At 34.7% G+C, this 27,867-nt stretch overlaps 4 protein-coding genes across 10 annotated transcripts in view; 2 read left to right on the top strand and 2 right to left on the bottom strand.

The window, feature by feature from the left end:
- Window positions 1–7,885, top strand: part of LOC104888188 (uncharacterized) — a 44,369-nt gene extending 36,484 nt beyond the window's left edge. Inside the window, exon 7 of the mRNA XM_057393227.1 lies at window positions 4,422–7,885. Coding sequence (XP_057249210.1) covers window positions 4,422–7,088 — 2,667 coding nt within the window. The 3' untranslated portion in view covers window positions 7,089–7,885. The remainder of the gene's footprint in view (window positions 1–4,421) is intronic.
- Window positions 684–11,959, bottom strand: LOC104888192 (protein yippee-like At4g27745). 6 transcript variants are annotated; one of them, XR_007272104.2, is made up of 4 exons: window positions 11,819–11,959; window positions 11,487–11,642; window positions 10,971–11,248; window positions 684–1,154 (listed from the first exon to the last, which is right to left on the bottom strand). XR_007272104.2 is itself a non-coding variant. In XM_048640153.2 (4 exons), exons 2-3 carry the CDS (start codon window positions 11,577–11,579, stop codon window positions 11,021–11,023), a joined length of 321 nt encoding a protein of 106 aa, XP_048496110.1. In that variant the 5' UTR covers window positions 11,580–11,642; window positions 11,819–11,959; the 3' UTR covers window positions 4,416–4,782; window positions 11,008–11,020. The 6 variants fall into 6 exon arrangements, 2 of the variants coding, with proteins under 2 accessions (XP_048496110.1, XP_048496109.1); XR_007272105.2 differs by having other exon boundaries at window positions 684–1,142; XR_007272098.2 differs by lacking the exon at window positions 684–1,154 and adding an exon at window positions 4,416–4,782.
- Window positions 11,960–14,367: 2,408 nt separating this feature from the next.
- LOC104888186 (protein yippee-like At4g27740) lies at window positions 14,368–16,311 on the bottom strand. The gene is made up of 2 exons (XM_010673079.4): window positions 16,082–16,311; window positions 14,368–14,690 (listed from the first exon to the last, which is right to left on the bottom strand). Exons 1-2 carry the CDS (start codon window positions 16,172–16,174, stop codon window positions 14,466–14,468), a joined length of 318 nt encoding a protein of 105 aa, XP_010671381.1. The 5' UTR covers window positions 16,175–16,311; the 3' UTR covers window positions 14,368–14,465.
- A 2,189-nt stretch (window positions 16,312–18,500) lies between these two features.
- On the top strand, window positions 18,501–24,379 carry LOC104888185 (hypothetical protein). 2 transcript variants are annotated; one of them, XM_010673078.4, is made up of 7 exons: window positions 18,504–18,730; window positions 20,697–20,818; window positions 20,914–21,271; window positions 21,635–21,696; window positions 21,776–21,857; window positions 23,740–23,860; window positions 23,974–24,379. In XM_010673078.4, the coding sequence occupies exons 1-6, from the start codon at window positions 18,643–18,645 to the stop codon at window positions 23,841–23,843; spliced, it is 816 nt and encodes a 271-aa protein (XP_010671380.1). In that variant the 5' UTR covers window positions 18,504–18,642; the 3' UTR covers window positions 23,844–23,860; window positions 23,974–24,379. The 2 variants fall into 2 exon arrangements, with proteins under 2 accessions (XP_019104031.1, XP_010671380.1); XM_019248486.3 differs by lacking the exons at window positions 23,740–23,860; window positions 23,974–24,379 and adding an exon at window positions 22,013–23,733 and having other exon boundaries at window positions 18,501–18,730.
- The last annotated feature ends 3,488 nt before the right edge of the window (window positions 24,380–27,867 follow it).

Raw genomic sequence — 27,867 nt, 5'->3', positions numbered from 1 at the left:
TATACTTATGGATCTTGTTTGATTCGTCTCAATTAAACTTTATTAATATTCAATTTTTATAATTTTTACTAACATGTAGTGAAAGATATTTAATGTAGAATAAGTGCATTGACAAACGTGCAAAGTCAAATTAGGAAAAATAAAAAATACAGACAGAGTATCTATAAACCAAAAAAAAAAACTACTTATCGTCCTTTTATCCATTTTCTTACTGTTGAATCGATAAGTTACCAACTCTTTTCTCCTTACTATTTTTTTCCACTTATATTAAGACGTGTTTCAATTTTGATATAGCCCATTTTATTTTGAGTGCGCAAATGACTAGCATAGATGCTCCTCCTGGGGCTTTTTAATTGTTTAATATGCCAATTCATATTGTAAGGTAATATAATCACAGATGGGGGCATTTTCACCAAAGCGTGGATTATGGATTAGGATGCAAAATGCTCATTGTGCACCCAAAAAGAACATACAATTAATATAAAAGAACGAACTTTTTTCAACAACTTTTCTATTTTAAAAAAGAACACGCGGCTTAAAATTAAAGAACGTGTAAATCTATATTTATAAAAGAACAAATGTTATAATGAAAAGAACATATAGTAAATGAATATCTACACTTAAGGTAAAAGAACATATATCTTTTAAATTTAAATTTGAAAAAGGAATCTTTACTTGCAAAATTTAAGGAAACAAATAACAATAATTTTTTAAAATTATAGACTCCAAAAAGGATAAAACAACGTAGTTTGGATAAGGGTGCACCATGCTCTACATGCACTTGGGTGCATGTACTTACTTCGAAAAAAAAAATTACATGGGTCGATTTTCCCATTCGACTTTCATTCTTAAAATTCATATTAAGAACCAGTTTACAGGCCCAAGGAGACTACTCTTTAACGAACAGAAAATCATAAACACCTTCTTCTTCCTCTCTCGAAAATATCTTTCTGGGCAATATTCAAGATCGTTTTCAATCTGTTTTTCCATCTACACTGGAAACGCAGAGACCGTGTACCCCTGGAGGTTGATTGCTAAGAGGCCGTGTGTTGTAGCGGGGCAAATTCAACTTTAGGGCAGTGAATTCTTCACGCCACGGTTTTCCAGATAAGTTTAATTTATGTTGTTAGCGGTTTTAGTTCCTACAAGTGAAACTATGAAAAGTCGATATCATGATTAAACACATTATGACGAATCTAACAAGACTCAACTTTATACTATACTTTTTCAACAGATCAACGAGATTTTATGACCAAATTTTGTGAACTTTGACCCTAAAAAAGAAAATAGAACAAATATTAGGGGTGGAAGGAGTATCTCTTAAAGAGTTTACAAAAGTTTATGAGTCCATGTAGACTGTAGCTCATATAATGTTTGTAACATTCGCAACTTGAATGTCAAAGGACCAACTCAACCAAAAGCTTAAGCTAATGGTTGGAGTCCCATGAATAGTTTAATACTCTAAAAAAGCCACTTAGAAAGGAGGGGTGGATGAGATTTGAACCTGTGACCTTTATGTCACGCTAGCTCCGGTACCATGTCAAAGGACCAACTCAACCAAAAGCTTAAGTTAATGGTTGGAGTCCCAGAAATAATTTAATACTCTATCATTGAAAGACAAATTTAATCAGAGCAAGAAGGAAACAAACTACTGTCAAGTGTCAAGGTCCGAGCCAACATCATTCTCATGTTAAAACAAGTAGTCCCTACTAGGTAATGAGCCAAATTAGTCAAACCTGAACAATAATAGATCACTTTCTAAATATTATAACTTCATTTTTGTCTATTAGTCAGTAAGAAATTACCCAGAAGTAGCTTTACAAAGTAGTTGGAAATTCATATATACCATATATTTCCAACAATAATTGCCCATTTACATCTCTTTACCTTTCTATATTCTTGGTTGAAGACTAGATGAATTCAAGTCATTGTAAAATACAAAAAAAACAACTACAGTCTACTCTTTCTCGTCATCCTCAAAGTGTTATCTTTGTTTTTAACTACGCTTTTGTTTTGTAGCACCATTTTATATAATCTATAGACTATAGTACGTTTCCTGGAAATATATGGTATACGTATTTGATTGGGAATTTGATCCCATTTCACCTTAAAATAAGCAAACCACTCGACCTTTCAGAAGCCAGAAGTCGTGATTTGCCTATTATAAAGGACATTCTTCAATCTCTCACTCTCTTGCAGTCTGCACAATTAATACAGTTCTACAAATCTCATCTTCAGGCTTCCACTCCCAGATTAAAAACATAAGCAATATTGACTTTTTTTAATAGAAGTAATACTATTTAGATTTTGATTTTGACCATATCCATTACTACATCCTTCGTCCCAAAATAGTCTGAACATTTTTTTTTTATCCCAAATTAATTTGAAGTTTCATTTTTGGCATTACTATCATTATATTAGTTATCTAGCATAGCTAGGGCTATGTATAAGGTGCTTAAAATGGAAATAAAATATTGAATCAAGCATTTATTAACTCAATTGATGTGAAAATGTGTCTTGAATTCTTAATCTGTTTCCATTTAAAGAAATGTATTTAATACTTATTACTTCAATAATATAAAGAGTGATCGAATATGTGGTAAATAGGAATGGTAACGAATCTACAGCCAGACCAAACTGACGTAGGCAGACTAGCGGAAAAGTTCGAAAAGGATTTGCGGAAAAAAGGCCTGAACTGTTTTGCGGAAAATGGGCCGACGAAGTCCGATCGACTATTGTAATACCTTTTTGGAAGCGGAACGGCCCAACGAGTCAAACTCACCGCTACGCTGTGATGTATAGGCGTTTTAGGCCATCCGGGTCCATTTAAGGCCCGAAATCAGCTTTTTAATTATTTCCGAATTTAATTATTTCCATAATTTCGTTTTAGGGTTCTGTTTAACGTATTTAAACATTATTAGGTCAATATTTGGAGGCAGTTTTTGACTTTTAATAATATCACAGAGTTTATACTATTTCTGGTAGATTCCGGAGTTTTTACAGATTCATCGCTTGTGAATCTGCTTGTTCTTAATTCGAGATTAGTGCTTGCTAATCTCCATAGTTTCCGACTGCGTCACAAACCCACTTTGGAACTCTTACCCCCGATTCAAGGTCTATATCTTTTTATACAGGCCCACCCAAATTTTCGAGGATTTACGGAGCCGATTCTCAAAAGGACTTCAACGGTTGTAGTTACATATAACGTTTTTTTCCATTAGTGAGGAGCTCTGGATCTAATTTATTTTCACATCCTATGTGTCTTGATAAATCATGTTAATATTCTAAAAGTCAGGTTGGGTCCATAAGAACAAAGATAAATGTATATATTGTAGGTTTAAGTATTTATCTATAACGTATTTATAAATTAGAGATCATAAGAACAAAGATAAGGTTGGGTCCGGGTCTAGATCTGAGTCTTATCGTAGTCTGTAGACTATGCATTGCCAATTTGCCATTATTCCTAGGCCACTAGATGCATGGAAGTAAAATTCGATCTCCATTTATGATGGCACAACCACAATGCCACGATTAAAATTTTAGATATTTCTTGCTCGTCTTAAAATCTTAATTATATAGACCTGTCTAGCTTTACCTCAAGAAAGGAAAAAGAAAAGAAAGAGCTTCACTTGAATGGGACTGTGGGCTCAAGTCAAGTGTTATAGTCCCCATAAAAGAATATAGAAGCACCTATCTGACTCTAAACACAAACACCATGTATGTCAAAAGAAAGTTCCACGAAGCTAAGGATCATCTTTATAGAAATTAGAATATACAGTAGTATATAAGAGTGCATCTCATTCAACATTCTCATACACACATTACTACTAGCTCTACTTTAAGATATCACCTACTTCTCTCTCAAAAAAAAAAAAAAAAATCCTAGCCTTTCTCTTTCTCTCATACAACATTTTCATACAATGCTTTAAGGCTCCGTTTGGTAGGGCGTAAAACATTTTCCCGAAAAACTGTTTTCCTCTATTTTCTGTTTTACATTGTTTGGTTGGCAAAAGAGTGTAAAACCATTTTTCCTTGGGGTAAAATTACTCTCCCAATGATGGAAAATCATTTTCCCTTCAAAATGAAGGGAAAACTATTTTCCTTATCTCTCTTATATACTCTTCTCACTACCTCCTTACTTTCCCTTTCATTTTCCTTTCATTTCATCATTTTTCTTACATCGAACCAAACAACGGAAAACTAATTTTGGAATTGTGTTTTCCATTGTAAATTGTTTTCCATGAAAATCATTTTACACTGAAAATATTTTACGCCCTACCAAACGGAGCCTAAGTATCCATCATTCCATCTGTCTTCCTCTCTTAAAAAAATCATATGCGTTTCTCTTCTGAAAAAGAAAAAACAAGCACACAACCATAAACCCCTTTGTGTAACCCAAACACATTTAGAAGAAGTGAGAGAGTGAAATGGCTGAAGCCATAGGAATTGAGCTTGGTAAACTAGTTGTAGAGAAACTGGGTTTCAAAGCAGGCAAATTAATCATGTCTGCGAAGGACATAAACTCCCAAATTGAAAGGCTTCAAGAAACCAAGTCTATTATTGAAGCTACACTTCGTGATGCAGATCCTTTGGAGTCGTGCAGCAGTGTCGAAGGAAAAATGATCAGAAACCTCCATGGGATCGAGGCTAGGTTGGAGTATTTCTTTGATGAGAAACAAACAAGAGCCAAGCAAAAGGAATTAATGGGCGGGAGTAGGCACTCTAAAGAGCTACGCTTGTTCTTTTCGTCTTTGAACCAGCTTGTGTCACCCTTTCGAACTGCTGCAAAAATCAAGGAGATCAAGGAGGAGTTAGAAAGCATTGCAAGAGACCACTCATTGGTTAGTGGCATGGCCAGCTATAGCATGTCACGTAGGAAGCAAACCAAAGTCCTAGCAGAAACCGGTCCCTTTCTAGATACTGATGTGGTGATCGGGAGAGACGAGGATAGGGATAGCATAATCACTAAACTCTTTCACTCCGCCAATGATCAGGAGTCCTTCTCTCCTGTTGCCATTGTCGGGATAGGGGGGCAGGGGAAAACTACTCTAGCTCAGTATGTGTATAATGATGAAAGGATGAAAGATTGGTTTGATGTTCAGCTTTGGGTTTTTGCCACACTAGACTTTAGTGTTAGCAAAGTGCTGCAGAAGATTATAGCCTCTGCTAATACTAATGAGAAGACCTTTAAAGGTGAGATGGTTCAACTCCAACATCGGATGGTTAAAGCAATTGTTGGGAAGAAGTTTCTTTTGGTCATTGATAACGTATGGGAAGGACCAAATTTAGTAGAGAATTGGGGACAAGTGAAAGCATTGCTTAAAGTTGGGGCTAAGGGAAGCAAGGTTCTCATTACAACACGTAGTGAGACTGTTGCTAGAAATATGGGCACATTTGACCCCTACATGCTCTGTGATTTAGGTCAAGATGAATCATGGAACATGTTCAAACATTTTGCTTTCAAGCAGGGGCAAGAATCTGGTATTGAGGAGATTGGGGAGGAGATCGCAAATATGATTCCAAGAGTTCCCCTTGTTATAAAGGTTATAGGATGCCACTTAGCAGAGAAAGGCACAATCCGGCAATGGGAGGCCTTCAAGAATGAGTTAGCTTCAAATTCATCCTCCCACGTGCGTGATAAGATCATGCAGACACTTAAAATTAGCTATGATCAATTGGATAAGAAGCTTAAGCTTTGTGTTGCTTATTGCTCCTTATTTCCGAAAGGGACACACTTTGATGTGGATAAAATGATCCGTATTTGGATCGCTTTGGGATATGTTGAGTCAGAGTCAGGAAACCGGGAGGACGTTGGGGAAGAATATGTGAACCAATTGGGAAGGTGTGGTTTCTTCAACAGGGATAAGTATGGTGGCTTTAATTGCTTTTACATGCATGACGTCATGCATGATCTTGTCCTCTCCATTGACAAATCTTTGTATCATATGATTGATCATGGAACAAGTGAAATTGCGGAAGGAGTTAGTCATGTCTCTTTTTGTAGAGAAAAACACAGTCAACACTCAAACAAGGATGCCCCATCTTTAGTACTCAATATCAAGCAACAGCTACAGTCAATATTGATAGTAATGCCACCCAATTATAGCGAGGTATATAGGGATGTATGTAGGGTGTTCTTTCCCTTTGGATGCGACAAACTACTATCAAGATTTAAATGTTTGAAGGTACTGGACTTACACGAAGTGAGTTTAAAGAAGGTACCACACTCTGTAGGAGCACTTGTCCATTTAAGGTATCTAGATTTATCAGCAAATCCTATGCGCAAGCTCCCCAACTCAATCACACAGTTGGTGAATTTGCTATCACTTAACCTGTCTTGTTGTGGAAATCTACAAGAGTTGCCTAGAGACATGAGGAAATTGGTGAAGCTGAGACACCTTCTGTTGTTTGGGTGTGGTAGCTTGAGTCATATGCCAAAGGGGTTGGGGAAATTAAAGGAACTTCGAACACTAGAGTGGTTTGTTGTGGGGGAGGACACAAGTGAATCAAGTAGATCAAAGGGTAGTGCTGCTGGCGGGTTGACAGAGCTGAGTGATCTAAACAATCTCAAGGGATTGTTGAGAATAATTGTGGATAGGGAGTCCAAGTATATAGCAGCGGAAGCAAAGACAGCACACTTGAAGATGAAAAACCAGCTTACTGTATTGATAATAGACTTTAAGAAAAGTGGAAAAAAGGACTATATGGTGCTAGAAGCCCTCCAGCCTCATGGGGCTAATCTCAAATACTTGGAGATAAGCAATTACGGTGGGGAGAAGTTACCTGACTGGATCTGCACCCTCAACTCCCTTGAATATTTGTCAATTTATGGGTGCCAACAGCTGGATAAATTATCAGATTCAATTGGCAGCCTTACCTCCCTCAAGACCCTTGAAATATGCGGTTGTCCCAGATTGGAATCGTTGCCGCATCAAATAAGCAACCTCTCCCAATTGGACAAAATTTACATAATCAGATGTTCAAAAGTGCTTGTCGAAAGGTGCCGGAACCCAACAGGTGAAGATTGGCCCCAAATTCAACTAGGGCTGGCAATCAAGTCGGGTTGGGTCAGTTTCAGGTTGACCTGATTTGTATTTCAGGTCACTTACCCCTGACCCAAACCCGACCTGATTTATATTTCAGGTTGAAAATCTCAACCCAAACCCGACCTTATATTTTTCGGGTTGACCCGAAACCAACCCAAAATGACCTGAAATAAAAATCTAAATATCCAATGATCAAAAAACTGCCAACTTAATTCAAAAGGTAATGTACATGTAACATGTTTAAGTTTCAACATTCAAAGCCGGAAATTTCAGGTTGAAGTGAGTTGGGCTTGGCCTAATATTATAACCTAACCGGCTAAGGGCTAACCTAACACAATATAAGTTATTTTTAAATCAGGTCATTTCGGGTTATTTTCAGGTTGAAAAGGTCAACCTGAACCTAACCCATTATATTTTCAGGTCGGGTTGGGTCGACCCATTTTCTTTTTCAGGTCGAAAATCTCAACCCAAACCCGAAATTTTCAGGTCGGGTTATCAGGTTGGGTCAGTTTTTGCCAGCCCTATATTCAACACATCAAAGAGCACCATGTGTACTGCTCGTAAAAGTGAATGTGAGCCTTCATAGCTTAAGTTTGGGTTTTGGGCTTCCGTGTATTGGGCTCTGAGGTTATTGCCTTACCTCATTAAATTCTTTGTCTTTTATATTTTCATTTTTCAGTTTTACCATCACCTTTCTTCTTATTTTTTATTATATACTCCCTCCGTCCTCTATTAGTTTACCCCTTTTGACTTTTGACACTATTCACATACATGACTTTGACTATCTCTTGTAATTTGTATTTAAGGAAAAATATAATCATGTGAGATCTTGTTGGATTTGTCTTAATGTATATTATCCAAATATCAACTTTTTGTAATTTTTGCTTATCAAAAATTAGAGATATTAAGGTTCAAATTAATATCTCGGCAAATGTGCCCCAAAGAAAGGGGTAAACTAATAGAGGAGGGAGGGAGTATTTTTCTGCTACCAGCATATACGTATTATTTTTTCTCCTCCATGTTTATTTATGTACTAAAATTCAGATCATGTAAAATATTATTGATATGAAAGAATTACCAATTCGCCTTCATTCTTTTCTCAATAAATTACCACCAACATTTGATATTGTGCATTGCCATTTCTTAAACTAAAGAAGATAAATGATATTACTCGCTAGTCTATCAGTTTCAAATTATAAATCCGCACGATATTAAAGGTCGAACTTTAATCATTAGCTACTCACAATTCATGTTGATAGAAATTATAAGAAAATAAAATTCGTATAATATTATATTTTTGGACAGACCTAACGGTATAATTTTTATAAAAATTCTTTGTCATATTACAAGATATATTTGTGGTTTTTGATTTATTTTTTTTTATTAACACTTTCATGCCTTGTATTTAGAAACGAAGAAAGGCATTATTCACTTCACTTGATTTTTACTAAACAAAACTTCTTCCTACTAATTAGCTATTGTTTTCTCTTATATACTTTATGATTTTTCCCCTCAAATAAATCCTAACCCAATTTTATTCGGTCACTATGCAATTCTCCACCCATTATAATTAAGGTCTGTCTTATCACGTGAACTTATCTAAACTGAATTTATTAGCCTTGATTGAACCTGATTAGTCTCAATTTTCCCTTATGTTAACACCTTATGAAAGTAAGCTTGATCACACCGAAAACTTTTTTTTAATGAAGAGAACACATTACCCTAATAAAACAAAACAAAAATCTTGATAATCGATAAAGTCACAACAAAAAGATTACAACAAAACAAATTATCTTGTCTTTTAGTTATTGTAACGAGTGAGACACGACCTTTCAAAATAAATGACAAACCCCTAGCAGTGATGGAGCCATGTAAACAAGGGGTAGCACATGCTAGCCATGTGTTTTTTATAAAAAAAATTTAGGAGAACCACTTAGAGGGAAAGCGAAACTTGAAGCGTGCAATGAGTTCAACCAAACCCTAACCGCTCCCATCTCTCTTTCTTCTCTCTTCTACTAATAAAAATGGCACAACTTTATCACAAAACTTATTATAAATTGGAGAATACAAAAATAGCACAGATAGTGGGGTTGTTAAGAGAGCAGCGATTTACATGGCGACAAGCTCTAATCTTGAAGTAGAAAGGGTTGTTTACCCTATCTTTTTGGTCATGAATATGAGTGTCTAAGTGCTCCGCCATTGTTGTGGTGGTTTCTTCTCCAAGTTGTTGGATTTTGCAAAAATTAGGGTTAGGATAATAATGAGTGAATTTGGAAAGAGTGGAAGTGAAAACCCTAATTTCCCATACATGCGGAGAAGGCTAGATTGAGAAGACGAGGTTGGATGTGTGGAGGAAGAGGGTGGAGTTCATAAATATTTCAAAAATACTCTTATTAATAGAAAATCCTACATTCCTACTACATGCCCACACGGTAAGAAAGTAATAAAATTTACTGTTTGATATCCTGTATAAGGGAATTTTGTGTAATGTTTACAATGTGGAAATTTTAAAAAGGTCGGGTACAACATAGAATTTCGTAGAACACTGAGGCACTATGTAGAAAAACCCGATTCAAAGGTGAGAGTGAGCTTGCTAAAAGGATATGCTTGTTCTTTCCACCTTAAAACCACCTTGTTGTCAAACTTTAAGATGCTCAAATAGTCAAAGCTATAGGGGGAACTGGATATCATTGCAGAAGACTATACCAACTTCAGTAACCTTATTAACATGTTGTTTGAACAACAAGCCAAGGCATTGGGTCTAGAAAGTGGGCTTCAACCAATGACTGATGTTATCATCGGAAGAAACTGGGAAATAAATAACATGATAATAAACATGCTCTCTAACTCCTTCGACGATCAAGAGTCCCTCTCGGTTGTTGTTTTTTTGACGGGCCCTCTCGGTTGTTACTTTTGTTGGGATTGGAGGAGAGAACTGCTATAGCTCAATACAAGGATAAGGGGGTGAAATTTTGTTTTTATGTCCGGCTTTAGGTTTTTTGTGCCAGACATTAGTGTCAAGGAAGTGCTTGAGAAGATAGACTCTGCTACTGATGAGAAGCCTTTTATTTATTTAATGGTGAGATGGTTCAACTCCAGAATCGACCTTGCGAGCAATACCTGGGAAGAAGTTTCTAGGAACTGGTGCTAATGGCAGTAAGGTGCTTGTGAGTCGTGTTCTCACAACTTGTGACAACACGTAGCGAGACAGTTTCTTTGAGGAATTGATGTGTGAAAGGCGATGCCAACATGGAGCTTGGATATGGTTTCCCGATCAGACATCCAAGTAGCTTTTGATTACAGAACTTTAGATAAAAAGGCAATGTTGTAACCCCAAAAAAGACGCTCACACCAAATTTGAGTCTTTGCTAAGTAGTAAGTACCCAAGGAGCATAAGAAAACTGTAATAGAAGGGCTCAAAATAGCTTGATTGAGAAAGGCATAGAAAGCAAGACAAAAAGCAAGCTATCTGAATCTGTGTTCTCAGAATCTCAATTCCACACTTTAACAAGTTCACCATATTGTTCACATCTTGGAGTACTCAAAATAAACTGGAACAGACACAGAAATATATGAAGAGGTGGAAATTATCTGTCAGCACCTAGTACGATAATTCGGTAAGTGGATTACAGATCAAGCTACGATGGAAAAGGGAGTAAAAAGGACAGCTCTTAATCTCCTATGTAATAACATATAAACCGACTCATTGATCTAGTATTCTAGTTCCTTAACATATTAACAGATGATCAATCCAATATCAAAGCTATTAGCAACAAGTACACGCAAAGAACAATCCAATTTATTCACAATTAATGAAGGCAACAGGTGAGAGCACCACGAACAGCACATCATATGACAAGAAGAAACACTTAGGTTAAACAGCTTCTATACAGGGTAAACAACATAAAGCACTTTTACACTTACAAAAGAGCAATGAGGGGATGAATGAAACAAGGAAGACCTTGTTATAGAAGCTACCAATCTTCCTTGATGATTTTGGACTTCTCGAAGATAAACTTCCCTTCCTTATATTTCTGCGACGATTCGTAAGCACGCAAGTATTGCCACCCCAATACTTGTTGACAATCCGCACAATTGATATCAGCAACAGTATGAAGGCCAGTCATGAGCTGCCTATCTTCTTTAGGTCCAACCTCAACATTCATAGCATGGGAAAACAAAAAAGCACGGCCATTTCTTCCCTATCAATACAATCACACTAGTTGGACAAACTCTCACCTCAAATTCCATGAAATTCTCAAAGACAAAACATATTTATAACATATACTCAATCAACATTTATCAATCAAAACCAAAAATCAGTAAGAAATATAAAAACTTAAACAACATGGTAAAACAATCAATCTAACAACAAATTTGGCAAATTAAATCAACTAATTAATTGCAAAATCAAATAGGTCTAAAATGAAGATAATCTACCTGGAAAGCTTTGGAGATAATATCATCATGAAGACAAACTTGATTTCTACAATTAAAGCAGCTATACACCCTGGGAGCACCCAATTCAGCCATCAAATTCACTCCAAATTCAATTATAAGCCCTCAGTATGAAAGTATCAACTTTTACTTTCAAGCCTAAAAATTTGAGCAAAACCCAGAAAAATTACATTAATTGATAGGAATCAGAAGCAAACCCAAAAGAGAAAGCATGTACTAGAATAGAAAAGCACAAAAATTGGTAAAATTTCCTTAATTTTGAATTCTACAGCAATGAAAGATTACAATTGATGCAGAAAAATGGAAGCTTTTACCTGCAAGTGAAAGATGATAAGTTGTTGTGAACCAAAAGAACTGCAATTAGTCGCAATTAGTAGACAAGAAACTAGAAATATACTGTTAGCGTGCAAAAGTAGACTTCGGTTAATCATAAAGATTCATTGCATCCGAAATTACAAAATAAGGAAGATTAATCTACTTAAAAAACATAATTGTTAAGGAAGTTTAAGAAAAAGGAACAACAAATTAAATATAATTATTGAAAGATTGTTTTTTAGAGGAGTTAGGGGAAATTAAAAAAAAAAAAAACATCGGATGATTATGAAAAGATAAAGAAGATTAAAAATAGGGGTGGATGGATAAGGAAGTGAACATGGATGATGTAGTTATAATAAAAATAATTTTTAAGATGTGAGGAGTTAGAGAACCTTAAGGCTATGTTTAGTTCACCTGAAATTTTTTGATCTGAACTTATCTGATCTGATCTGATCTGAACTTATTTTTTCTGATCTGAACTGATCTGATTACAAGATCTTATCTTTTAGTTTTTTCTCAATATATAAGAAAAAATATAGTCATGTGGGGTCTTGTTTGATTCGTCTCAATGAGTACTTTATTAATATTCAATTATTATATTTTTTACAAATATATAATGAAAGATATAATGATTTTTAAATATAAGCATGATTTGAACTGATCTGATCTGATCTGAACTTATTTTTTCTGATCTGATCTGATTAGATCTGAAATAAGCAAAAATAAGGTGAACTGAACATAGCCTAAGTAGACAAAGAACGGTATATTAGAATTACGGGTTTTTGAATTGATGCGTTTAGTGCAAAGGTTGAGGCTTAAGCTTATTTATTAAACAAAGGGTTCAAGGAGCCAACTCAATTTGTGCTAATCTTGAATGATATTTTAAAGGTAAGCAGGTCTTGTGATTCTTGTGTCCTTTCTTTTGTGAAGCGTGAGGGTTTTATGGTAGCGCATAGTTTAGCTAAATTATGTAGTAGTCTAGATGAATTGCATGTTTGGTTGGAGGAATTTTCTCCCGTTGTTGGTAGGGTTGTAATAGAAGATTTGGAAAAGCTTTATGAATAAAATGCTAGTTTCATGTCAAAAAAAAACTATTAAATGAATTAATTAAAAAAAATAGAATATTCTCCCAACAATTATGCAAAATTCCATTTTCCTAAAAAATGAGACAACTTTTTTTTGATGGGATTAGAAGTGAGACAATTGTTTAATAAGAAAACTAACAATTTAGCATAATTGTAGGGGGTATTTCATTTTTGTTAATTAATTTGTTTAATAGATAAGCCTTAACATTTGCATTATGTGCATAGGTTAAAAAACTTTAATTCTAATTTATTATCTCGATCTACTTTAAGGTTTTCTAACTCCTTACATATTTAAATTACTTTTATTATAACTTCATCATCCATGTTTACTTCCCTATCCATTAACCCCTATTTCTAATTTTTTTTTTATGTTTTCGTAATCTTTCGATGGGTCCCTTTTTTTAAAAAAAATCTTGACTCCTCTGAAAGATAATCTTTTTATATATTAAAAGGCGTTGATCCCGAGACCTCAAGTACATATACTAAGGTATTAACCACTAGGCTAAGTTATATATAGTGTTATTATCACAAAATATTATATTAATAAATAATTTTTTTTCTTACCCGGGCCATAATTCGGGTCTAATAACTAGTTATATTTAATTTGTTGTTCCTTTTTCTTGAACTTCCTTAACAAGCATGTTTTTTAAGTACATTGATCTTCCTTATTTTGTAATTTTTTTTTGGATGCAATGAACCTTCATGATTAACCAAGTCTACTTTATGGGTTATCACTCTATAAGTGTGGTCTATGAGTTCACTACAACTATATCATACTTTATAGACAAGTCACAAATTGTGTAACCTGCTTTTTTGGGTTGGAAATATCAACGCTAACCTTAAACATTCAAAATAACACATGTCAATTGTGTCAACACTATCTTGCACGTTTCAGTTAAGGTAGGCAAGTCAAGTAACTTTTATCAACCTTGGTTGTTATTAAGTAGATATAGTGTTTTGATTATAATTGTTGATATTTTTTGTCCAATGAATACGAATATATTTTGATGATCAGTTTTTGTTTAATCATCCATTGTTTTACTTATGGGTAATCGAATTGATATATATTATTTTCGGTTGAGTAGAATACAAAAGTACATTGAATCCATTTAGATACATAGGGTACTGAACGACAATACAACATATATAAATTGTCACTAACATACACATCAAATCAGCATTCACAACTCATCACGAAGTGGCAGATTAGCTTTTTAAAGGACGAAGTATTAATATCTCCATTTTACAAGTCAACTCGTGAGGAGTTTGATGTCCAGTAAAAAGACTAAAGTATCCAACTTACATAATAATTAATTTGAAAGATGATGCAAACATTATTCAATCGATGTATTTAGCTATATATGCACATGATTTTTTGCTAAATTGAAATGATGTCATAGTTTTTCTTTATAGAAACTTTGTGATCGAACAGTTTATTATCGATTTTTTGTAGTTACTAGATGTAATAATACAATTTCGCTTTTACTTTCGGATGCATATAAGACTAGTTTTAATTTATTCTAAGTCAAGAGGAGGGGAAGAACAGTAATAGAACTTAGGTTTATTTTGCATTTACAATCTTAGCACACTCTATTATATAATTGCCTTCCTTGTATGCTTGCCTTGGGTCATGGGCTCGGAAATATTTCCAACCCAAAACCTGCCCACATTTGCCACAATATATATCAGCCACAGTGAATTGTCCAGTCATGAGTTGCTTCTCAACTTTGTCTCCCACCTTCAAATTCATTGCGTTACGAAACATAAAAGCTTGTCCAGATAAAGCCTAAACAATCACCTCACACAAGTTTAGAAAAGTTAATTTACAGTATTCCTTCCGTCTCATGATATAGTGTTTGTTTTTTTTACGCAGTTTCCAAGATATATAACTTTGATCTTTAATATCTTTAATTTCGTATTATAAAAAATATAAAAAGTTATTATTATTAAACTACACATTAAGACGAAGAGTTGGTCTTATAAGAGACCGTCTAATTTTAATTTAAAATTAGGCAACATATTAAGCTCAATAGAAAGAAGATAAGTAATGGGCTTTTTGAATAAAGTTATGGGCTTTTTGAATAAAATGATAAACTTAAGTTAGTCTAATTTTAACATAAAATTAGACCGTCTCTTTTAATAACTTGTGTAAGAGGAATCTAACAAGATCTCATATAAACATGTTTTTTTATATATACAAATGAGAATATTCGGTCAAAGATTTTAAAGTTTGACCAACCAAAAAATGAAATAGGCACTATATTATGAGATGGAGGGAATATAATATTTCTATCAACATTGACGTCTGCAGAAAAATATTGAATCAAATCTCGTCTAATTAATTTATCATGATAATAAATAATGTTTTCTAATGGATTCAATGGTTAGTGAGTTAGTGACTAGTGAAACTAGGCGATAATTATGTAGTACTTCATATCTTGTGTTATTGTATATTGAGTTAGTCTGGTAAGAGACTACTTACTTTTAAATTAAAATTAGGCAATGACAATCCTTATATTAAGAACATATTTAGCCCAATAGCGACTAGTTTGATTTCATTCAGTGATTAGTTTAATCCATTTGCTGATTAGATCTACTTTTATATTAAAATTAGACTGTCTCTTTTAATAATTTGTGTAAAAAAAATATTGCACTGTACGAAGTATTTCATCAAGAAGTTAGAGAGTAATAATTAGATTTTTAATTTAGAGTAAACGACAAGGTAGACCTGGACATGGATCGGGTCGGGCCTTTCACATGCTCGGCCCGCGAGCTTAAGGAAATGGCGGATCGGCCCCGAGCCCGTGAGCGTCGGGCCGTGACAGGCTCGCGACCCACGTAGTGGATAACGGGCCGAGCATAGATTGTGTCAAGCCGGGCCGGACCATGCCCACCTCTACGACAAGGTATTGAATATACAACTCGTGAAAAGAAATATGCATCGAAATGTGATTGAACTTGTAGACATCGAACTCTCACATTAAAAAATAATATAATATTAATAAAAGAAAAACCTTAATCTATAATTTAATAAGGTTTATATCATTAAATTCCACAAAATTGGATCCACGTTAAGTACTCTAACTCAGTATCATAGGAAAATCAAAGTCAATATGCAAATCAATTAATCATATTAATGCTAATCTTAGAGTTTATGTTTAAAAGCAACAAACTCACCACAAAAGCCTTAGAAAGAAGATCTTCCTTGAAGGCAACTGGATTCCAGCAATTATTGCAGCTATACACAGGGAGATCAACCGAGTTAGTCATTAAACCAGATTAATTGACAAAACACTGATCAAATTTATTTGATTTTTGTAGGAAGTCGTAAGAGTTGTTTGGTTGTAAGTAAAAGCAAAAGTAAAAGGAAGATTTTATAGTAAATGAAGGTAACCTGATCTTTGATTACTTGGACAAAATAATGTAGTAACTCGATTGGATATGAGCCAATCAAAGATGTAATCCGAAGACTATTCTTTCAGAAAGACTATGGTCGTTGACTCTTATTTTCATTATTACTCCCTCCGATCTTTATTAGTTTACCCATTTTTTTTCATAAAGTTTTAGCAGAAATAATATTGTGGGATATAGAAAGAAAGAAAAATTATTGCTATATATTAAAGTTGAATGTATGTGTAATGGAAAATCAGTAATCCCATTCTAAAAATAGAAACAAAAAGAAATAGGTAAACTAATAAGTAATAAGAGACGTCTCAAAAAAAATATTGTTAAACTAATAAAGACCGGAGGTAGTATTAGACTTAATGACAAATCAACTACTTTGTAGCTTATATAATTATAATGATTTGTTTTTCACTTGATAATAATCTTTCAGAGATTGATTTTTATCTTTGTATATTATTGGTGACAATTTAAACTATTTGACTAATTTGATTTATAAATTTTATATATGTAGTGTTCATTGATGAGCAATAATGGTGCATCAAAAAAATAATAATGAAAGTTTTTTACTTGGAAAAAATAGTAATACTCAAATTTTTATGATTATACGTTTGGTTGGATGTAAAACATTTTCAATGTAAAATAATTTTTATGGAAAACAATTTACGCAAACACAATTCCAAAATAGTGTTTAGTTTTTTGGTTCTATGTAAAGAAAAATGATGAAATGAAAGGGAAAGTGAGAAGATAGTAATAGGAGTGTACAAGAGAGATAAGAAAAAGGAAAGAAAATAGTTTTTCCTTCATTTTGAAGGAATATTTGTTTTCTCTCATTGAAAGAGCAATTTTCTTGCTAAGAAAAATAGCTTTACACTATTTTGCATATCAAACAATATAAAATTAAAAATAGACTATAATAGTTTTTCAAAAAATATATTTTACGTCCTACCAAACTACTCATGTCTCGTTGTCTACATAATTGCTTTACCAACAATCCCTTCTCACCTAAAATGTCGCAAATTAGACGGTAGACACGGGTCTACCATGAGAATACATGGGTCTACCATTAGAATGGTAGACACGGTTTACACTTAACATTTGTAATTGTGCAATGAACATTTGTGGGACCCACCTCAATTTATATTTCCTCAAACACACCAATATAAACATCTAGTTATTTCCAATGAATATTGTAATACAATGAACACACGCTATTGTTGATTGAACATTTGCAATTTCAGAAAAAAAACATTTATGAAAAAATTAGTGTAATAAGCACACTAATAAACATTTAGTTAATCCAATGAACATTATAATACAATGAATACACGCTATTGTTGATTGAACATCTGCAATTTCAGAATAACATTTATGAAAAAAATAGTATAATAAACACATTATTTATGTTGAATGAGCAACTGCAATTGTGGATTGAACATTCCAACCTAAATTATTTAAGTTTTGTTAAAAGGTACCAAAAACACTATTTTCGGTGAGAAGTCAAATTTTCGGCCTTTGACTTGCTTAATTACTCTTTGTATATGGTGTGATATTCAATTGCTTCTATTACATTCATTTTCCTCCGACTTCATCGTTGTTACGTTGTGGCTCACTCGCAAGTTCCTACCAAGTCAAAGGCCGAAAATTTGACTTTTTCGCCAAAAACCGTATTTTTGGTACTTTTTACAAGACTTAAATTTAAGTTGGTATATCCCTACAAAAAAAATTTAGTGAGGTATATCCCCACAAAATTCCCTATTACCCTGGTATATCCCTGCAAAAAACTCTTCGATTTATCCAAGATTCAGTTGTTTACAAATTTTCAAAATTCCAAATTGCCGCTGATTTTCAAAATTCAAATATATTTCAATTTACTATTGTTCATTTCTCACTTTAGTCAACCTACTATTGATTCAAATTGTTATTTGTTCATCCAAGCTCTTCGAAATGTTCTTTCAAATGGCCTAATCTCTCAGCTTATTTTCATTTCAGTTCAATCAAGTTCATTTCAATTGTAATTAGTTCAGTTCAATTCAATTGTTTTATAAAAAAAAGTCATTAAACCATATTTTTTTATAACTAAATTAAATTAAATTGAACTGAACCCAACCCAATACAGTAACGACGATAAGACCTAAACACAACCCTAATAGAATGAAACTGAAATTGAACCCAAATAAATTTTAAAATCTCGCCGTGCAACACGTCACAAGGACCTTCAAAAACTCTGGGCACTTCAAAGGTTACCACTTTACCCGCATTTGCTTCGCAAAATTTCCTACACACCTCAATTCTCTCTCTATCTCTCTTAATCTCTCGTAATCTCATAAACGAAAATGTCAGATGCATACTGGAGGTACAGCGATTCAAGACAACCCCCTAATGTTTCTTCACTCGTCGGCAAACGCCCTCGTCCAGATTACGGTATTCTCTCTCCTCCTAATTTTCTAAAACTAAATTTAGGGTTTTGTAGTAACTGCAAAAAAAAAAAAAAAGTTAAAGAAAAGATCCACAACTCTTTGTTCTCTAATTCCATGAGTTTAATTTTAGATTTATTTTGTTTTTCTTTGAATTATGTTTGAAAAAGTTGTGTTCTTTTTTTTTTCCCCTTTCTCTTCTAGGGTTTTAGCTTTACCTTAGATTGGTGTTACGTAAGTATGACTAAACAATATATTTCAGATAAGTTGTTCACGTTTATTGTCTAATTTTACTTGTATATAGTGGTCATGTACTTAATTTGTACTTATGATATATGTATTTTTTTTTTATTTTTTTTTTATTTTTTTTTGTGATAAGAGTGTATATTTTTAGTGTGGAGCTCCTAGTTTTGGAATATAAGTGTGTCTGAGAAAATTAGATATTAATTTGTCGTCTGTAGGCTGTAAGTGTCTACATTTGCTGCCTTTTTGTAAAATCTTGGTTTTATAAGGGGAATTTTGCCAGAGGAGGGGACTTGAAACTTGGAAAATACTGTTCTGTTTAAGGTTTATTGGGGCCGGGGCGTCGGTTGAGGACTTGTTAGAAATAAAAAATCTGTTAAGAGTAAAGCGGTTTCGATATTTGTTGCATACATTGCCATTGATATCTAAAGACTAAAGGCGATATGTCCGACACGATACGACACCCCTTTTTTGAGGTCAATGAAGGTGTCGGAGTAACACTGTATAAAGGCGATATCTTTTCTTCAAAGGGTGGGTTGGGATGGGGGTTCGGGTGCTGTTATATCCTCAAGAATCTCTCATAGATGGTACGTCTTGTATTGAATTTATCTCTTTACTTGTCAATTTTTGAGGGAGGTCTTATGTGTTCTAAGCTTTTTAAATGAAGAAAAGGTTACCTTTTAGCGAGGGGCTGCAGTGAGCTGAAAAGTATTCTTTTCCGTTCATAGATTTTTGTTTCTAGTTTTATTAGGAAATACTGTTTGTTGGTCTCTCTTGTTTCTCTTTTTTCTTCAGTTTGAGGAATGAAGAAGTAATGAAAAAAGGAATAATTTCTTTGGAATTTTCAATCGAGATAGGTTAAGTCATGGTCATACACTACCACATTGATGGAATATTAATATGTGGGATTTGAATCACGTTTTTTGCTAGTGATTCTCTAGCAATCAAGTCTCCCTGTAAGATTTTGATAATTCTAGCGAGTACAACTTTTGGAGGGATTTGCTGCCATTATAAAGGGGATGTGTATTGAATTTTCTATTGATTGTTTCCAATTAAGTAAGACTGTACATGTTCAAATTAATTTTTTTGCTCAATGATTATCAGCTTGTAAAACATACCTAGTTGATAACTTAATGCTCGGAAAGAATTTTCGATCATCACTACATGATCCTATTGATGTTCTGAGCTAGAGGTGAAAAGCTGGAGGTGTTTGACTTTGTAAAAATTGTTTTATTCAGCTTCTGATAATTTTAATCAATTAGTGTATGCCTTGTAAGCATCAATTAATGGGTTTGTGCGCACCTAGGATGGGGGTAGGGGAATTACTCTGAAATTTTGTTCCATATCTAATGCAAGTGATTTTGGTTTATCTCATTGAATAGCAGAAAAGTAAAATGTTATGAAAATCTCCAATTTTCTGGTCGTTTTCACCTACATTATCTAAACTAATTTTTGTTAGTCTTTAGAAAGGAAAACAATGTAATCTAATAGTGCACTCACAATTTGGTTATTGTTAAGCTAGTTGGTGTTTCAAAGCTATCAGGTCATTATAGCGTAAGAGTGTGCACTTCGTAATGTAATTATCGTGATTAGCATTCAGCTTGTGATTTCTTACTCTCATGCCTACTTAGATGCATGTGTTATGATAACTGCTTGAACATCTTATTTTATGTTATTCCTTGGTATATGTATTTGCTTAATAGGTTGAATCATTGGTTTGGGTCTTGTAGATGTTCCGCCTGGACAGGATCTGGCGGGTTATTATTCACGTGATGATGAAAGGCTCACTCATCGTGCAGTTAGAGATACTGAGTCCATAAATCAATCGTATGATCGTTACCTACGTAGTGGGGTACTACTCTTTATTTGTATTATCTAAGGTTTGGCCTTTATGTTATCTGTGATTTGGTCTGTTCTTTATACTAACACAAATGTTACATTATCCAGCAACTTAATCCTGGGGCAGATTCAGGGAGGTTACCTGGTTATGGAATGTCTAGTCATGCTGTTGATGACCCTCGAATGGGAAGTGACCCTCGAATGGGAAGTGACCCACGAATGGGAAATGACCCTCGAATGGGAAGTGACCCTCGAATGGGAAGTGATCCGCGTATGGTAAGTGATCCACGCATCAGTAACGATCCTCGAATGACAGGTATTGGTATTATGGACCCTGGTGTGTCAGTGAAGGGACGGGGCTCCAACCTTGGATCTGGAAGGTCTGAGGTTTCTCTTCCACCTGATGCTAGTAGTACTCTCTTTGTTGAGGGCTTGCCTGCAAACTGTACACGCAGAGAAGTGGCTCGTATCCTTGAATAATTGCTACTTTTAAATTTATTTTGTCCACCCCTTTTACAGTTGCTACTCATACCTTGCTCAAATAAACTTCCTGTTAGGCTTGGCCATGCCTTATTTTAGTAAGGGGTGTAGGCGTCTTGGTAAACTGGGTATCGTACATCACCATGGGATGTGGAAAGAGAGTATTTCTGAGAGGGAGAGGTCTCAACATTACATGGGTTGGGTGGGGCAAAGTTAATATTACAAGAAGTTTTGTTTGTAAACTGTTCAAATTGAATACAAGAAGTTTATTTGTGCATGGAGGGATAATTTTTTTAATACCCCTTTCCCCAAACCTCGAATTTCTTGTCTCCTTCACTTCTTTTGGCAGATATCTTCCGACCTTTTGTGGGCTACAAGGAAGTCAGGCTTGTGACTAAGGAAGCAAGACATGTATGTTGATTTTTCTATACTCCACTTGCTTAGCTCGTTTTTTAATGGATCTGGACTCACTTGTAAATTTCATTTGTAGTCTGGGGGAGATGCAATTGTGCTGTGCTTTGTTGACTTTTTGAGTCCTGCACATGCTGCAACAGCAATGGATGCCTTACAAGGTGAGTACGTTGAAGGTTTTCTTGGTTGTGTACAAATTTTGTACATCAATATACTCACTTTTGATCCGTGTGCTCTACTTTGTGCTTGTGCTATGTTTGTTGATACTCTTGAGTCTTGCGGAGAACCCTTACAAGGAAACTTTGTATATGAACAGACTAACCTATTATGTGCTGACCGAACAGTCCATCTTTACGCGTTTCCTGAGGTTAGAGAAAGTGGTTTGCCGTTATTTATGGAAATTGAAATACTAAAAATAATAATTGCATTGCTTTTGCTTTTGCTTTTGCTTTTGTCCATCGTTTGGAAACAAATGCCTCTTACGGGGTTTGGTGTGTGGGCAGGGTGTGGGAGAGATCAGAATGCCGAAAATGGAGTTAGAATTAATCTTGATTAATAGACATTTAGACCGTATTGCCTATGGAGATGAGAATTATGAGAGGCTCTGTTGGGATCCTAATCTCATCTCATTAATACTGTTAATTATTATATGTTAAGTAGAGATCTGTTTTCGCTGTGAAACAAGAAATATTTCTCTTCACAAAAGTTCTACATGGTTAGGGACAATCTTTTTCGATTGCCTGAAGTTAGACATAATTTCTTGGCCATGTTGATCTAAATAACAGTTCTACGTACTGTCATATTGATTTGAATTACTAAGAGTTTAGATAGGTATATTTCTCAAGTTATGGAATAGTAAGTCATATATGGAACCTCAACTTTTGTGGCTATCGGTCTGAAATAATTTGAAGGATATATACTTATGTTGGTAGAAGGTTGTTTCAAGTTAACCTTCTTGTTTATGGTTTTTGTCTTTGCCATGAAAGAAGATGTTAGGTTTTATCAGATGGGACCTTTAGGTTAATTGGAGGTTGGGATAGGTAACTGGGGAAGCGCTTTCTGAAAATTGATGCAGCCAATAGAAATATGTTTGATCTCAGACCAGAACCTGGAAGTTATTTTAGGCATAGCTACCTCACATCTATCGCGTCCAATTTTTCGCGGTTGGTCATGTCTTCTTCATTGGACAAAGGCCGCAGGTGTGTACAACTAAGGATTTCTGGCAAATTGGGTTTGCTAGCCTGCTCTAAGAAACTTTCCATTATTCATCTACTTCTTGTAATGGCTTTTTTCATAACCTTCTGCTTGACTTGTGACCCTTTTATATCTTTTTAACTGCTAGAGGCATGCTTAATTTCCTGCATTTCTTAACGATGTTATCTGTGATTATGGTGGTTTTCTTAAAGCATACTGGGTGTTGAGCTTTTTGTACCCCAGTTCATTATGATCTGGTTATGTCAGGAAAATGTCGTGGTCTGCGAGTGAGAATCATTATAACATGAAGAGATCATTTTGTAGCTTGCCAGTAATTTTAGGGATTGGGTTGGATTGTCAGACTGTCTTCCTGCTGACTCAACTATTTAATTGGTTTTACTTGCTTTAACCTTTCTAATATACTCTTTCACCTCATCTTAGTTTTTCTCCTATACGGATTAGACCAATGTAGCCATCGAACTTTAGGGTGAATCATCCATGCAAACATTGAAAGGCTCGATGCCTGAACCTTGTTTCTAGAACTTGTTTTCATGGTTTTGTAACCTTCTTTTCTGTCCTCTTGTTAAACTTTGGAACTGAAGGAAAGGAGAACGTTCTTTTCTTTAAGAGTTGGGAAAATTAGGGTCAGTCTGTCCCCTTTCCTACTATCAAGCCGTATGATATCATTACCCTTGCATTCAAGTGGTAACCAATAAAGCAGGTGATTTGTGTTTTGGCCTTGAACATGTGCATAAGCCTATGGTACGTTCATAGCTCGTGAGGGCCTCAATAAACGTGTACATCTGGACCCTAGTCTATTTGCGGCGTGAGTAAAGCTCGATTTTGCAGGTTATAAGTTCGACGAGAATGACCGTGATACTGCTGCATTAAGGCTTCAATTTGCACGTTATCCTGGTGCAAGATCAGGTGGTGGGCATCGTGGCAAACGTTGAATGTTGTGATGTTGCAGGTGATAAAAGTCACTTTCCATTTGCTCAGGCTTAGGCATTATTCGCACTATAGGTTATAACTGAAACTGGAAGAAATGTTCGCTCTAAATTACCAAAGGACATTTGTATGTAGGAATCGGCTCGAAATGGGATTGCGATAATGCGGTTGATATGATCGACATACCGTTGGACGATCATACACGAATATTGTCATGCGGCTTTTTAGGACCAACTCGTGGGATTTGGGGGCTTATAGCTAGGGAGTTTGGAGCTTTGTACTCTTTTATTAGAAAGATATAAAATTGCAGACTGTATTCGCTTTTAGATACTTCGAGACTTGCTAATTTATGTATCCGAGTGAAATAATTTGACGATGTTGCCTGGTCTTGAAGGTCGTTTCCTTGTAGCAGTTTCTGCTAGGAATATTATTTAGACCTGGCAATGATATGCGAAATAGTACACTATATGATCTCTATTCCTCTGCTATCTCAGTTTTTGTAGTCACTGAGAGTGAAGAGTTGATACGTTTCATTTGTTAACATGTCTCTTCCTTTTTGTGCGTATTCCCTGTTTTTGTTCACTTTATTTATATGTTTGGGGGGGGGGGGTTCTAACTTTTTTTTGAAAAAACAAATCTTTGTAGAACTCTAATAAAAAGGAAAAATCCCTACTTGATTCTCTTTCTGTCCTGACGGTTTATACAAGTTTGTTGCTTTCAAAATTGCTGTTACGATTTTAGATTTTTCCTTGGCTACACATAATTTTCCCCAAATAATCCCTACTCAAATGAATTTATATATTTTTTTCTTTGCATTCCAGAATAGCTTTTATCTACACAACAGGATGTTATGTATCTATAGGATGGGATGACGATGTTACCTTGAATCTGCGTATCAACTGCTATTTTGATCCCTTTATTCCATTGAGTTTACAATATTTTAACCCTTAACTCTTTTGCCTGCTCTGCTGCTTTTTTTATGAGTTTTCATCAGGTCTGTGGGTTACAGTTTTACTACCTAGTAGTAACTAGTAAGTGCTTCAATCTTCTATAGTTACTTTACCCTGAGCTACAAGTTTGTTTTTTACCCTCGGTACTATCCATTGTGCCTTAGAGTCTTGTCTTTTCATTGCTCTAGTTATTATGTTTTGTATGGCATTTCCATAAATTTTTATAGGTAACTAATAACGAGTGTTTTCTTCATCTTGGTCCATCCTGTGACGGTTCTGTCAACCTTCCAGAAAATTGTATTTACGGCAAGTTGATGAACCGAGTTTTCTTCATTAGGTGTTTAGTTTCGAATTGAAATTCCTGAGTGCTGGTAGTAACTGTTATGCTATTTTCAGTTAGTGGAACAGAAAGTAGACCGGTGGGGTTCATGATAAGTATCAGTTGAATTGTGGTGCTTGAATAGTCAGTTTGGGTTTATTGTTTTGGCTTGGAGAGATCTGTGCACTTGATTTGTTATTAGTGAGATTGGAGTCTCTGTTTGGAGAGCTCTGTGCACTTCCTCTTTGAGGTAAGCTTGTGCACTTCCTCTTTGAGATAAGCTTGTGCACAGTACTAGTTAGTGGGTTGTGTCTTTGACGTTCAACTGAAAGCAACTTGATTTTCAGTGCCCTCCTTTCATGAATAAGGGCGAGAATGGAAGTGTAGCCAGTGTTTCGGCGTTAATATGGCCGTGTTTGTGGAAGTATTTTCTTCTTCCTGTCGATTTTCGTGGTCAAATGGCCACTAGGTTTTGCTGGCCATACTCAGGATTCCATCCTATACCTCTATATGGTGTTTTATCTAATTTCCCAAATAACTCTCGTCTTCCAGCTCTCACCTATTTACTTAAAAGTATTTTAGGTTGTCGATTTTAGATTGATGAGGTGGCAAAATTAGAAGGGAATGAGATTCAATATGAAACTAAATGGGTATATAGAATCTCAACTCGTATTCAGCTGGGAGCAAAACATCTTCTGGGATTCATAGTGTTTCATAAACTTTTGTTTGGTTTTGTGTAGAATTGAGATAAGTTTTTCGAGATTGGAAAAACAATTTTCATCTCTATTTTCCTCTTCAGAGATTAGTTTTTGGACAGCGGAAGAATAGTTTCATATTTCTGTTCCCCTCTTTTCTCTTTTCATTTTCATATTTTTCCAAAGTTTCTTGCAGAATATATCATATGCACTTGTAGAAAATCGAACATGGTACATCCAATTACCAACCCCCCGTTTTCTCAGCCAATCTAAATTTTAAGTTCTAAATCCACCCTCCTATTTTATTCAACGCAATCAAATTAAGGAAAATTAATTATTTTTCTTTGAAAAATGTATATCATGGAAAATGATTTGAAACTATAAGCCCTGTTGGGGTATATGTCTGCTCACGGTTCGGGGGGCACTTGAGTCTGCCGCCGGCACCCGACTGCGTTGTGACCCCTATCCAGTACGATTTCTCGTTGTCAAAAGTTAGTGAGATCAGGAAAGAATAGAAAGTTCATTTGTTTCTACTTCGAGATCATATCTCGAGTTTTCCCCCGGTTGAGGTAGTCATCTAAACATGAATTTTTGTACGCGAAGCTCAGCATAGTCTGCATTGTACACATCTTGTAATATGGATGTGTTGCAAATTTTGATTATTAAGATTTAGATTGCGAATTTGTTATGGACAACATTTTCGTAGGTTTTAGTGGATTACACTAAAATCTAAATCACCCTTGACTAACGTAGTTCGTAGATTAATCGTAATGGTCTGACACGATAGAGTGTTACTCTTTTTAGAGGACAGAAAGAGACCCTTATGTCGAGTTATCGACTAAAGATTGTTTCGTGAGTACTGGGGGTTTTCCTACCATTCTTATTACTTGTGGTCCTAAAACATGTGCAGAAAAGTCTATTCAGTTCGAATACTAGTGAATAATTCCAGTAACTAATTCATGTGTGTATTATTTTAACTGTTTAACGGCGTAGTCGGTAGGTAGTAGTAAATGATAGTAATGGTAATGAAATCATAAGCGATTTACAACAATAAACTCTCACTCGTTAAAAACGGTAGTTTGGGATTCATGTAATAAATTATCATCAAATAATGATAGTAATATGTGATTCATCTAGATCTAATAAATTTTTGGTTTTCATTCACTGCCTCTTTGGTTGATGGCAATATAAATTTCCATTTCAATATCCATGGAATTGCTTCTATACCTTTATATATTTGTTTCTTCTTAGAATTTCATGCCATTTATTTCAATTGCAATGTTTATTGGAGGGTAATGAAAATATGATTGGATCATGTTTGGAGATGGAGTTTCATTATCATGAATATCGACATGGGATATTTGTATAAAATTACACCATTATTCATTACCATTACTACCATCTATCTCTGCCTACTAAGCGAGCCGTCAATACCAACACCTAGTAGTAATGGAAGATGAATTTTTAAAAAGATGTTTTAAGACGAAGTATCACCATAGACGTCAACGAGATTTGTCTTTACAAATTAACGCTTATAATGCCTTATCAACTACCCTTCATGAATCATGATTGCTACCAATTGAGCTTTAAAGTCATTTTATCCTTTATAGAAGTGTGGTGCTTTTTATTCCCTTGAGAAGAATATCTGATTTGATCTTATCAAGATCATGGGAAGATCTAGTGGCTAGCGTGGTTGATACTATCTCTATTTCTTTTTAATAGTTATATTTTAATATTTTACATTATTCGCAAATTGTAATTTGGCCCTCGTTTGTGATTTGTACTTGAATAAAGAAATAGTCAAGTGAGATCTTGTTAGATTCGTCTTAGAAGTTAGTATGTATTTTATTAATATGTACTTTTATAATTTTTACAAATACAAAATTAGAGATATATATTCTAAAAATTTTGCATTGACATGTGTGAAAAGTATGAGTGTAACAATTAAAAAGAACGGATGGAGTATTTGTGTATGATTTGGAGGATTTATATATCCTTTTTGTAATAGAATTCTATCTAAGATGTTTCTACTATTTATTTATATCAATAATGTGACCTGCTAAAC

This window comes from Beta vulgaris, chromosome 3 (assembly GCF_026745355.1).
Source record: "Beta vulgaris subsp. vulgaris cultivar EL10 chromosome 3, EL10.2, whole genome shotgun sequence".
Classification (NCBI taxonomy): Eukaryota; Viridiplantae; Streptophyta; class Magnoliopsida; order Caryophyllales; family Amaranthaceae; genus Beta; species Beta vulgaris.
Note: the sequence above shows the minus strand (reverse complement) of the source record. Positions and strands in the feature narration are given on the sequence as shown.

What these genes read in the sequence shown, in the direction of transcription:
- LOC104888185 (XM_010673078.4), top strand. Translation starts at nt 18,643, where the DNA reads ATGTCAGATGCATACTGGAGGTACAGCGATTCAAGACAACCCCCTAAT. An exon ending in ATCGTTACCTACGTAGTGGG is followed by an intron (nt 20,819 to 20,913) that starts GTACTACTCTTT and finishes TACATTATCCAG; the next exon opens with CAACTTAATCCTGGGGCAGA. An exon ending in TACACGCAGAGAAGTGGCTC is followed by an intron (nt 21,272 to 21,634) that starts GTATCCTTGAAT and finishes TTCTTTTGGCAG; the next exon opens with ATATCTTCCGACCTTTTGTG.
- LOC104888192 (XM_048640153.2), bottom strand. Translation starts at nt 11,579, where the DNA reads ATGGCTGAATTGGGTGCTCCCAGGGTGTATAGCTGCTTTAATTGTAGA. An exon ending in TTATCTCCAAAGCTTTCCAG is followed by an intron (nt 11,249 to 11,486) that starts GTAGATTATCTT and finishes TTGTATTGATAG; the next exon opens with GGAAGAAATGGCCGTGCTTT.
- LOC104888186 (XM_010673079.4), bottom strand. Translation starts at nt 16,174, where the DNA reads ATGACTAACTCGGTTGATCTCCCTGTGTATAGCTGCAATAATTGCTGG. An exon ending in TTCTTTCTAAGGCTTTTGTG is followed by an intron (nt 14,691 to 16,081) that starts GTGAGTTTGTTG and finishes GTGATTGTTTAG; the next exon opens with GCTTTATCTGGACAAGCTTT.